This window comes from Erpetoichthys calabaricus, chromosome 17 (genome assembly GCF_900747795.2).
Source record: "Erpetoichthys calabaricus chromosome 17, fErpCal1.3, whole genome shotgun sequence".
Classification (NCBI taxonomy): Eukaryota; Metazoa; Chordata; class Cladistia; order Polypteriformes; family Polypteridae; genus Erpetoichthys; species Erpetoichthys calabaricus.
This window is the reverse complement of record NC_041410.2, coordinates 29,269,989-29,282,405: the sequence shown is the minus strand read 5'-3', so window position 1 is coordinate 29,282,405 and position 12,417 is coordinate 29,269,989. Positions and strand designations below refer to the sequence as shown.

The 12,417-nt window shown below is 45.5% G+C and overlaps 2 protein-coding genes across 3 annotated transcripts in view; both read left to right on the top strand.

Annotated features, from left to right (window-relative positions):
* The window catches only part of usp3 (ubiquitin specific peptidase 3), a 41,949-nt gene extending 39,399 nt beyond the window's left edge, over nucleotides 1-2,550 (top strand). For both annotated transcript variants that reach the window (XM_051920632.1, XM_028822598.2), the window contains 3 exons: nucleotides 931-1,044; nucleotides 1,145-1,212; nucleotides 2,137-2,550. In XM_051920632.1, the coding sequence (XP_051776592.1) occupies nucleotides 931-1,044; nucleotides 1,145-1,212; nucleotides 2,137-2,305 (351 nt within the window). In that variant the 3' untranslated portion in view covers nucleotides 2,306-2,550. The remainder of the gene's footprint in view (nucleotides 1-930; nucleotides 1,045-1,144; nucleotides 1,213-2,136) is intronic.
* A 1,464-nt stretch (nucleotides 2,551-4,014) lies between these two features.
* Nucleotides 4,015-9,479, top strand: fbxl22 (F-box and leucine-rich repeat protein 22). The gene is made up of 2 exons (XM_028822600.2): nucleotides 4,015-4,640; nucleotides 9,102-9,479. Exons 1-2 carry the CDS (start codon nucleotides 4,306-4,308, stop codon nucleotides 9,448-9,450), a joined length of 684 nt encoding a protein of 227 aa, XP_028678433.1. The 5' UTR covers nucleotides 4,015-4,305; the 3' UTR covers nucleotides 9,451-9,479.
* The last annotated feature ends 2,938 nt before the right edge of the window (nucleotides 9,480-12,417 follow it).

The following is a 12,417-nucleotide window of genomic DNA, read 5'->3' as shown; positions in this document are numbered from 1 at the left end:
TGTTTATTCCAACATTCTCTGTGACTTGTACTACATGAAAACCCTGGAAAGGCAACCTTTTCTAAAATGTTGAATCTACCACATCTGGCACAAGACAGTAACTCCTTAAAAATGGCATCTTGTCCATTCTAATGTTTGATTTAGTAAAAACTAAACTTGCTTATGTTGGCATTGTGTATATTTTTGGGTTACATTTTTTGAGGAATGGGCTATTTGCATTAATGAGCAGGTTTATATAAAACATGGAATATATAATTATGTAAGTATTTCTCAAGAAAGAGTGGCGAGGGATTGGTAAAACTACATTTGGTGCCATGGCATTTAATGGATGACACCTGCCAAGATGGGAAAGGTGCTATATAAATAAAATGCATTATTATTATTATTGCTCAAATTCATAATAATCCAGATACGGTAGTACTTATGTCTTCGTGTTTATAACAATTAAGAGATTTCAGACATTTTTTAAATTTATGTCCACTTCCGTAAGGGATTTTTTTTTTTTTAATTTTGTATTAACAAAATTATGTGATTGGCTTAGATAAAGGTGTCCATTGATGAACAAAAGAGGCGGTATGTATCTTAGTGTGACTGGGTAGCACTTTTTGTTTTATACAAATTGGAAGCCCCACAAGCTACTTAGCTTTTAGTTTTGCCTCCGCTCAGTGAGAGGAGACCCAGCAGCACTGCTTTTTATTCTGATCTTGGGACCCAGACAAGTTTATAATCTACCAAGAAGGATCATCCATTCATTAACCAACCCGGGGTCTGCTGGAGCCAATCCCAGCCACCACAGGGCGCAAGGCAGGAAAGAAACCCCGGGCAGGGCGCCAACCCACCGCAGCCAAGAAGGATCAGCAGCTCCAAAACATATTCATAAATGTGCTTCTGTTTTCCCAGTTTTATTAACTCCTTGCATTCTCCTTTTAGGTATTATGCTTGCATTTAAAGCGATTCCACTGGACAGCTTACCTTAGGAACAAAGTGGACACATATGTAGAATTCCCTCTGCGAGATCTAGACATGAAGTGCTTCTTATTGGAGGTTAGTCGGCACCTGCTTTCTTCTCTTGATGCATACCTGTTGAGTTGCGAGTACAACTTCAATGTAACTTTGGTCTTTTTCTTCTTTGTCATCAATATAGCCTGAAAATATTGGTCCAGAAAGCTGCCTGTATGATCTGGCTGCAGTCGTAGTGCATCATGGATCTGGGTACGTACTCTGTGTAACAGTTAAGCAGCTCTTTTCAGTTTCTCAAGATTTACCCTCCTCTCTGTTCATCCAATTCAGTAATTCTGGACTCTCATCTTATTTCACACGTGGCACTTATGCACAATCCATCGTTTTATTTTCTTAGTTTTAATATTCAATGTACTACAGTGTTTGCAAAGGACATTGAAAGAAATGTCCTACTGCATGGTCTGTGGGTTTGCATTACGATGTCACTTTAGTTACATACACGCAGTGTATATAAGGAAGTGTACCCTAGACATGCTAACCTTAGTGGCACCAGCAAAGATTTGCTCAGGGTCTCATCCCTCTCAGTTTGAAATCCGAAGGCGTCTTGTGTCTAAAGAAACAGAAAAAGGCTCATTCAGCTTTGCTAAAGGCGAGTTCCCTTTGCTTGATCAGACCTTCATGTTGTCCTAGATAGCGTAGTCTCTGAGCAGTCCTGGGTCAACAGTCTCTCCGTTTTGACCACAAGACAGTTCATGACTGCTCAGAGAGTGTTTTTGTTTTTCACATTATATCAGTAGTGTGAAATGCTGTTCCCTGGCCTGCTGCAGGGCCTGTGTGACAGAGTGTGGTTGGTGTTGTGTGCCCAGGCCATGTTGTTCACAGAAGAGCTAGCAAAAACAAAAAGGAGACTTGCCTTTTGTCCTGTTTTGTATGATGTCTCGGGAAACAAAGAGCAGTCTCAGCATTTCAGCTGGCAGAGCCCAAGAAGTAATTTTCTCACAGAATAAAGCACAAAAAGCAAGACTTTGTAATAAAAAGGAAAAGCAAGTCATTTAAAATGTATCTAAAGAACAGAATTCCATAAGCAGTGCATTAAACACACAGAATGTTGATTGAACTTGATGGCTGCTAGAGTGTCGGGTGTCCCCTGCTGACCTCTGCCTTTCTCTTTTGAAGTGTTGGCTCTGGACATTACACTGCATACGCGGCTCACGAGGGCCGCTGGTTCCATTTCAACGACAGCACGGTCACCCTGACTGATGAGGACACCGTTGTGAAGGCCAAGGCTTACATCTTGTTTTACGTAGAACGACAGACCAAATCAGGATCGGATGCCAAACTTTAATACCTCGGGCACTGACAGACTGATGCATCTGGGCATTGCAGACCATCGATGTGTAGCCCGCCATCCACCGTTCCTTTCATGCACTTTTTTACTTGTTGCTGTTAACTTGAGTTTGTTGTGCAAGAGCTGGCTTTTCTCTTTTTATATGGATTTATTTTTTCTTTTTGTGAAAAATTGTCACAAGAGAACTTCAAGATTAATTGCTGCTTTTAACTCCAACCTTAGGAATTACATATCTAATTTCAGTTTTCTCTTTGTGTCTTGTAAGTTTCATTCCAGTGTGCAGATGTCCAGTGCCGTATGTGTGACGTGAAGCTGTTGACAAGCATACAGCACCATTGGCACTCTTGTCATACACAGTTTGTATTCTGATCTTCACAGTTGCCAGACCAATGACTTTACCTACTTGGAGAAAAGCAAAAGCCTAATGGATAAATAATGTCATACATAAAGCTGGTGATGGCAACTTGGCGCCTGTCAATCTGTAGCATTCACTTGGGGTCACCAGTCCTGTTAGTGCCGCACTGGGATCTGAGGATGCAGTGTAGACCAGCAGACTGGTTATGACATAAATTAATATAAATGACCACACAAGGTGTCCTGCTAGCCAGTTACAACAGAATGAGCAAAATGGATGAAGCCTATTTTATTTTTATAATGCGTTTTATTTATATAGTGCCTTTCTCCTATCCAAAGTGCTGCCCAGAGAAGGTGGCCTCTGTTGAGGACATTATATGATATTTAGATGCCAGCATGGGAAGTGAAGTGGGTGGCAGCACTCCTTGGGGTGTGCCCACACCAGTGGATGACAGACTGCTACTAATCCTATTAGGGTCATGGCAGCCTACACCAGCCCTTTGGTCTGAACTGCACTCAGCGTACACTTGAAGGGGTGAGATGGTTAATCAATTAGAGGCAAGGAATGATTAGGGGACCAAAATGACCAGGCTGTGGTGGGCAATTGAGCCAGGACATCAGGCAGTGCCCGACTCTTTTCAAAAGATGCTCAGAAATCTTTTATGACCACAGAGGGTCAGGACTTTGGTTTTATGTCTGCTCTGCGGGCCAACACCATTTGTATGGCACCGTGACCCTGTCACTACAATGGGGCATTGGGATCCACACACAGACCACTGAGTAAGCGCCTGTTGATGGCTTTGCCAGCACCTTTCATATTGTTACAAGGACTGACTGGTTAGGAAAACCTGATGGCACATAAACCTCCAGTCCTGGGGGGCCCCAGGACCTGGGATAATAACCACTGGTTCAAAGGTCAGGCAGGAGCACACCATGGAACTCCTTCACGTTTTACTGCTCAACGCCTGCTGTAACTTCAACAGGAGGTCCTTCATAACCCTACGTACTGCCTGCACTTTGACGATGGCTCCTCAGAAAGTCAACCTGTTTACTTGAAGTTTGCTATAAAAGACTGGGGAGAGCGACTTTTTTTTTTTTTTTTTATTATTATTATAAAGTGCCTTACTCTTGAACTGGCTAGATGTGTGTTCAGACTGAAGGATGGCTGTCCAGTGGTGGTTCCAGCTGAGTACCCAGTGTTCAGGATAAGTGGGTTTGAAAGATGGATGGAGGATTTATCTGCAGGAGGGAGAGAGGAAAAAATAAAGCCCACCACTCCATTGAAGTGCACGTGTTACTAGCACTCAACCAAGGAGATAACCCAGGGGCCACTCTATTCCCACAGTTTGAAGGAAAGCCGTCAAACTGGCCTGCCGCAAGCCTGTTCCTTAGCCAGGTGATGCATCTCAAGTATACAAGAGCCCTGTCTTCACTAAGGCACAGCTGCTTATTCGGGACTGGGTGCTGCCAGCAGATGAGGCTGCCCAGGACACTTTCTCCACACCGGGTGCCTGGCGTTTCCATTTTTAACTGCAGCGCCAGTTGTCTTCCCAAAATAACTTCCATTCCTTCTCCTTATAAGTCAAGGAGCTCACGGCCCTGCCCAGCACAGCCGCCCGCCGGCCTTCTGCAAACCTAGCAGCATGAACATCACGGAGCTGAACCGGGAGTGTCTCCTGCACGTCTTCTCCTTTTTGGACAAGGAGAGCCGGAGAAACGCGTCCCTGACCTGCCGCCGCCTGCGCTTCCTCTTCCACGACGCCGCGCTCTGGCCGCTGCTCGTCTTTCACTCGCCATCGGAGCTCCGCAGGGACAACTTCGTGCTGGGGGCCGCGCTGCGCCACCTGTCCATCTGCTGGCACTCGAGCAGGGTCAAGGTGTGCAACATCGAGGACTGGATGAAGAGCTCCTTCCAGAGGGACCTATGCCGCAAACACGAGAACATCGTCGGTAACTTTCTGTGGAAAGTCTCCTCCAAGTAAGTAAGCCAGCCAATCAGCCGGGGTCGACGGGCACACTAACGGGTTTACAAAAAGTGACCAACCAGACAAGCGTCACGTGAATAAACGCGGGTGACCCCCAGTGAGGCTGTGCGCTGAGACGAGCCGCGCGTTCTAAAGTTGAGAAAGCAGGCAGCGTGCGTTGTGTAGCGGACCACAAAAACTCGCGCAGTTAGTTACTAGAAGGCGTCGTCTGACACCTCACACTTCTTACGCGTCTGCAGCCATACCCGGTTTATCAGGGCTGCTCAAAGTGGGGTCCGCAAAATAAATGGTAAAACTTGGGAAGTAATTAAAAACACAGACGGCTGGTGAACTACCGCTCTGCTTATTCTCCGTTTCACTTATTTTAATAAATCACAACCAGGCATTCGATTAGAAGCCAAAAAATAACGTCATCTATTAAACAAACCAAAGAACCGTTAAACAGCGTACAGACTTTCCAGACAGCACGGCTGCGTGTGCGTGCGGCGGCGGAAAAATGTCCCAAAAACCCGGCTAGCTGCCGCTCTGTCCCGCGAGTCAGCTTTTGAGTCTGGCATCTCTCTGCCACCTGGAGCTCCAATTAGGTGGCGCTTGCTTCGTTGACCGCACAGTACTTGGCATTGTTTGAGTCAGATATCAAACCACAGCGTGAAAGGGCGGAGCTCTGGCCGTCTACAACTAAATTCTATTGGTACTCATTGAAGTGAACTCCACCTACTTGGAGCTCCGAGCTACAGAGACGTGCAAGAGGAATACAGTCATCCAGCTGCCGGACCTTTTTTAACACATGCTGAGACCCTCTGCACCAAGCATGAGCATAAGGAAACAAACTTACTTTTGTACCAGTGACCCCGTTAATGTTCTGAGCTAATAAAAAAGATTGTGAAGCCTGGTGTCTCTCATTTTGTATACTGCAATCATTCACGTGGGTGTCAGTCACTCGCCACTCTGCTCGGTCACACAGAAGCTAGTTGGCTACAAAGGAGGAAAAGGAAAACCTTTTTAAGTAATGGATCGATTCTTGGGGGACGCGCCAACATCGTCAAGTGAAAAAAATAAGACCCCTTCTGCTAAAAAAGGAAAACATGATAATATAATTATGAAATACCAGTTTGGCTTTTTGAGTCATATTTCTCGGCACTGACAGCTATGTGTATGGAGGATGATCTCAGAGTCTGCCTGTCATCCAGAGGACTGAGAAACTATGCTGTCAGAGACCAGCACACCCAGGTATGAGGTACACCATCACTGAAGGGGCAGTACGGTGGCATGGCGGTTAACGCTGCACTCTCTTAGTATGGAGACCAGGCTTCTGCGTGGGTTTCCACCCACTGTCCAAAGACATGCAAGTCTGGTAAGATGGCAACGCTAAATTGGCCTTAGTGTATGTTGTTTTGGGGGTTGGTTGGGGTATATGCCCTGTGACAGACAACCCCGACCCTGCAATGGATTAAGCAGGATAGAATATGACATGACGATCATTGACAGTGCAAAAAAAGTGGCGTAGTGGAGTTCTAAATCTGATGTGTTCGGGATGTCGTGAGCATACGACTGAGCATCTGACAGGTGGATTATGCGACGTGAGGAACGCGAGATTATTTTCATGGACGTTTTGATGTTGCTTGCTGTTTTATTCAGAGTCAGACTCCATAAAAGCCTGTTGCGTCAAGAACTTTATTTCTATTCTTTATAAAGACTAGGGGGCTTCCCCCCGGCCTGTGCTATGTGCCAGCCACTTCACATCTCTGTCACTCATGTATGTGCATTTCACTTTCAACAAACAACAAATCTTTTAATTCTCGTGGAGACGCCTCTTCTTTGGGAAGAAACACTAGTTTTCACTGATGGCAACACAAATTAGACGATCTACAAGTCTCCAACTTAAAGTTTTAATCCGAACACTATATTTGATCTCTTTTTTGCTGTTCCATTATTTCACTGAGTAATAATTTCTTTTTGTTTGCGCTAATGCGATCTTTCCTATCCTTTTTTTGGAGACTTTCGAATTTTCATGCTTTCATTATCTCTAACCTACTGTGCATGTGTATTGCGCCAACGTTTTTGAATTCTTTCCGACATTCAGCTTTGTCATCTACTCCTTGTCCTTTATTTCCGGCCATGGGCATGGTTAAATCTGAAAAGTGAAGATGTGAAAGTGTCTCTCTGAGAAAGTCACTTCTCGTCCCAGGATATTTTTTTTATTATAATAGAGAGACATGAGTTTCCATGTTTTTCTCTGCCATAACTACAAACGTCATGTGGTAAGTAAACATTACTGGTGGACTAATAATAATAATTCTTTCATTTCTATATAGCGCTTTTCTCACTACACAAGGAGGACCTGGGAAGCGAACCCCCAACCTCCTTACTGCAAAAGCAGCAGTTCATCCTTCAATGTACATTCAAGTGGGACGTTCCTTACCTGTGAAAAGCGTCTGTCCTCGTCCGTTCTGTCGCCTCACCTTCTTGAAAGGCTTGGGCTCGGCTCCAGTTCCTCATCCTGTCTTTTTAACTTCAGCTGTTTCCATGGGGAGGCCAGCATGGGTGGCGAGTGGGTGTCCCTGACCCCGTGTGCCCCTCTCTCTTGAAGGACAAGCTTACTCTAATCCAATGAGATCCCAACTCTTGAGTCTGAACTACCTCCCTGTCTACTCCCCCACAGACAGCCCCAGGACCCCCCCCCTGATGTCCTTGGTGTGGGCTTTTATCCTGGATGCAAAAGGTCAGGGAGCCAGTCCCCACCACTGTCTTGGACACTTCATCTGGCCTTACAACGAGGTGAAAGCCACCCGTGAAGCACAAATGGAAAGGCGCTACATCCTCCTTAGTTAGTTACTGACATTTGTAGCGTCCTGTGATATTAAGGTAGCAGTTGCTGTTGGCTGCCGACATTCACAGTTCACATCCACTCCTCCAGGCGAAGGAGCTTGTCCCAGCAGATAGGAACTCGTCCAGGAGGGGCGCCAGCGACACATGCAGTAATGTTGACACCTGACACAGGGTCGTGTGTGTGTCATGAGGGGGGAAGAGGAGCACACACAGCTCCCGGGTCCACAGAGTGAGGTTTGTTCCTGTGACTCCTGGGTGTCCACCACATGGCATCTTGTGTGCTCAGCCTCCTTGATCAATAGGTGCTAACAGATCAGCTAAAGAAAACAGCCCCCCCTTTTAAATGGTGAGGAGCCCCTGTTAACAGCAGCACATGGTTGCTGGTGGGAGGCCCTGTGCTCATCTTGTTTGTGTTTGCTGGATAGCAGACACGATGATTTCATTGGAACAGCACATTAAATTGTTGAAGCTACATGTTTGTTCATCTCCTTTGGATTGTAATGGGTGGGATTCATGTGGTAATATCCCATTGAAAGCCCCCTACAAAATGCATAATCCAGCAACTGCTGAAAAAGTGGAGGACTGCAGGGCTTGCGAGTAACGCACCAAAGGCCCAGAGGTTGTGTCATGGCAGACCATATGGTAAGAGCCCCTCACAAGAACGTTAAATGTAATAAACGAGAGGAGACCACTCCGTCCGTCAAGTCTGTTTGTTTGTTTAGCTAATAGCTAAGCTGTCCCAATATCTCATTCAGATTCTTCTAAAAAAAAAGTTCTCAAGGTTTCTGCTTCAACTCCATGACTCAGTAGTTTGTTCGAGAGTCCCACAACTCTTTGTGTAAAGAAGAGCTTCCTGGCTTCAGTCTTAAATGTACATCCGATGGTGGACCATTAATTTGAAACAACTCTGCTGATGTACATTCTCAAAGCCATTGCTAAAGTAGAAGTCCCCACTGCTCAACACTAAACAGGTTTAATTCTCCGAGTCTGTCACAGTACGACACGTCCTCATGTCCCATGCTGCACTTGGTTGCTCTGCTCTGCACAGCTTCAAGTGCTGCTATGTCTTTCTGGTACACAATACTCCAGATGTGGTCTCACTAATGCATTATATACTCCCTTGACTTAAATTCAACAGTTTTTATGATATAACCTAACAGCTGTCATCATAAACCCCTAAATCCTGTTCAGATGTTGATTCTTGTAAGACCTCATCTCCCATCTTGTGTTTACAACTGACGTTCCTTTCACCCACGTGTAACACTTTGCGCTTATCTACAATAAACTGCAACTGCTCATTAGCACACCCTGCGATGATCACAACAGACTTGTGAGTCACAAACATGGTGTCAGCTTGTCCTCCATGATTTGAGGGCTATTGTTTTATGCTTTACTCAATTGTGGTACAGATCTCCTTGTGTCTCATGCTTTCACTTTCGGGGGTCCGTGGGCATTGTTTAATCGTTGTGGCTCATAGCATGGCACGCTACAGCTATTTCACTTCCTTTGTTTGACATCAGCTCTAGTAACCCCCTCTCCGCAATGCACGGAGGACATTATTTTTTTTTCTCTCACATGCCCTCCCTTTAATCTAAACCTTCAGTTCTGTCTTTCTCCTCTTCCAGGTGCCCCAGCCTGCGGTCCCTGAGCCTGGCCGGATGTGGCCATGTCACTGACCAGCATATATGTGAAATCCTGCAGAGCTGTCCCAGGTTGAAAAGCCTCCAATTAGAGAACTGTGTGCGGATCACCGACCGGACACTTCACGCAGTCACCACTTATGGCACGAGCCTGGCGAGTCTCCGTGTGGATTTCTGCCGCAATGTGAGCCAGGCGGGTCTGCAGCTTGTGAGGACCACATGTCCAGGGCTGGAGGTGTTGGCCGAGCGCAGTGGTGGGATGATCCCAGACAGCCAGCCGGATGAGCGGGAGAAGCTGGGAAGGACACTGCAGAAGCTGCTTCTGTACTCATGAAGTGATTGTCTGCTACTGGGAGTCACGGCTAACAGTCCCAGCGTCACTTATATATATATATATATATATATATTGTGGTATGTGGCCCAGACACAGACAGGCGCACACCGATGGTACAAACACCAACACACGTTTATTTTCCATATTCTATATACCAGTGCACACACAACCCCAAAACTCCCTCAAAGTCCAGGCCTATCCAAAATGATGCCTCTCTTCAGGCCGCCTCCTTTCCACTGCTCCTGAGCTCCGTCCTTCTCCGCTCCCGACTCAAGCCATCGAATGGAGGGACGCGGCCCCTTTTATAATCACCCAGATGTGCTCCAGGTGCCTCCCGATAATCAGTGTGGCAGAAGTACTGGCTGCGCACTCGGAAGCACTCCGGCTGTCCCTGGTCATCTTCACCCCAGCACTTCCAGGTGTGGCAGAAGTGCTGAGGACCAGGGTATTCCAGACATCGGGGCACCCCCTGACGGTTACCACGGGCACCTATAGGGTTAAGCTTCCAAGCTCAGTTCCCGTGGTCCCCAAACCCACCAGGGCGGTCGCCCCCTCGTGGTCTGGAGGAGGTGTAAGCCCTCCTCTGGGCATCCCGGCTGGGTGCCACCCCCAGCCGCTTGCCACAATATATATATGTGTATGTATATGTATAAAATGTATGATTTTTTTTTTATGCTTTATAATACCAAGTGTGAATTTTTATAAAGTATCTTTTTTAATTAAGTGCATTTATATTTCACTGTCCAAAGAGTTTTCTGTGACTTACGAGGCTGGTCTGCTCTCACAGCTTAAGATTATCGTACATACAGATACACGAACACATAGCGATCCTGTAGACAGAGTCTCAGCTGAAAGCCTAATTTTCAGTCACCCCCCAATATTCTACTTAGAAGACCCCTCACAGTCACACATACTGTAGATATCCTTAAATAGACAACAGAGAATACGTCTCACAATATTCTTTACTTGCACACACATCCTTAAATAGACAATGGAGCCTTAATATATCTCACAATATTCTAGAGGAGTTTCTACTTACGAACTTACTTATCGGCGACACTGACGAACATACGGGTGTCATCATGACACAATTAAAAGCTCTTCAGGTCACGTCACTTACCCACCAAACAATATGCCCTTCTCTTACAGCAGTTAGGTCGCTCCTCAAAAGAAGAGACCTCTCAGCCTTGATTACAGGAGTCTTCATTTTCAATTTATTATTTCATTTATTCTAGATGTAAAAACAAAAGTATAGAAATTTAAAAGCAATGTGGCATTTATTAAATGAATAATAATACCAAATAAAACAAAATATAATAGAAAAAAAGATCAAGAGAGTCTGGAAAGAGTCTTTAGAAAAGAACTTACGGAAGTTGTCCTGAGGCGTTTTTTTGATGTCAGTGTTATTCACAAGATGCTTTCAATGGCGTTCAGATGAAACAGTCACACACGTCTCCGTCTCTTCTTCCGACTTTACTCTTTGGCCTTCTCTTGTTGCTGCTGCTTTTCTGGCCATATTTATGTTAAAATTCCATATGACATTTGATTGGCTGGCTGTCCATATGATGGATGTCTTTGCTCGAAGTTGTTGATCTGTAAGGACCTCCAAACTCCTTCCTTTCCCAAGGTGTAAACTAATTTGGCAATTCCAAGTCCTAGGGTGTCCATCTGTTGTCAGGTTATGAAGTATTTCCTTATTCTCCTGCTGTTTACACCGATGTTTTCAATGGATTGATTACTGGTACAATTCAGGAAGAGAAGATACTTTGATGTTAATTACTCCCCCAGGAGTGTTGAGTTCATCTTGGCTGTTTGAAGCAAAAAATAAAATATAAGCATCAGATGACCCGACTGCAGGTTTACAGCAGGCTGATGATGATATTGTAATGGGCAATTGATCATCTGTTCATAAAGTGGTCTCCATACCAGACCTGACTTCTACTTCTGTGGCTTTCCAACAGAGGTTGGCAGCTGACGCCATCAATGAGGTCTTCATGTCAAGGTGAGAGTTGGGGCCACAAGTGATGCCATCAAGTCCGCAGACTTATGTAAGTGTTGGTCGACCTCAATTATTTTAGTCAGATCCAAAGATCTTCAGTCCAGTCGCTATCATCTGCATGTATTTGGGTCCTTTACAAGGTGACAGTGGTGTGCGGTTATCTTGCTTTCTGCCCCAGAAGCACCTGCTTTGCCCTCTTGTACAGGCAGTGGGTGTTGCCATCCTGTAGGCATGACACGTCAGTGTGCCGTTTTGAATGAGTACCATCACCACCTGATGACAAAGTGACACACTAAAACACACAGATTCCAGTACTGGGGTGGGTCCAGCTGTCAGGGTTGGCTAATCAGTGGCCTGATCTTTTCTTTTTGGCTGAGATCAAGTAGGTGGGCCGAGTCTGTCATTTGCTGAGAATTCTCACACACTGGCAAAGCTGTTGTCTATCTCGTGGTTGGGTAAGCTGGCACTTGGGAGAACACAGATGGAAGGCAAGACACAGGATAAAGGCAAGGACATGGAAAGAAAAATCTCAAAAAACATTGAGAACAAAAAAAGAGGATAAATGAGAAACCCAGAAACTGGACAGAAGCAGAGAAAAGAGGAGAGACAGAGAATGAGAAATCTGCGTCTGGAAAATGCTGAACGATGGACGTCCAATTTGAACAGTCAAGAGTGGGGAGATGTGAGGGGCAAGAAGACATCAACCAAAGACAGTTGGACTTCACACCACACGTACATGAAATAAAAAAAGCAAAGCGTCAACTGGACTGCCCCTACTGACAACAACAGACCTACAGTATGTGGAAGCCCACCTGGGCTGTCGGGACAAAAACTTTAAATACCTGGATTAGGTCCCCACTCAGTCTCCTCTGCTTGAGACTAAACAGGTTTAATTCTCTGAATCTGCCCCAGTAGGACACGTCCTTGAGCACTGGGATGCACTGTGTTGTTCTCCTCTGCACACGCTA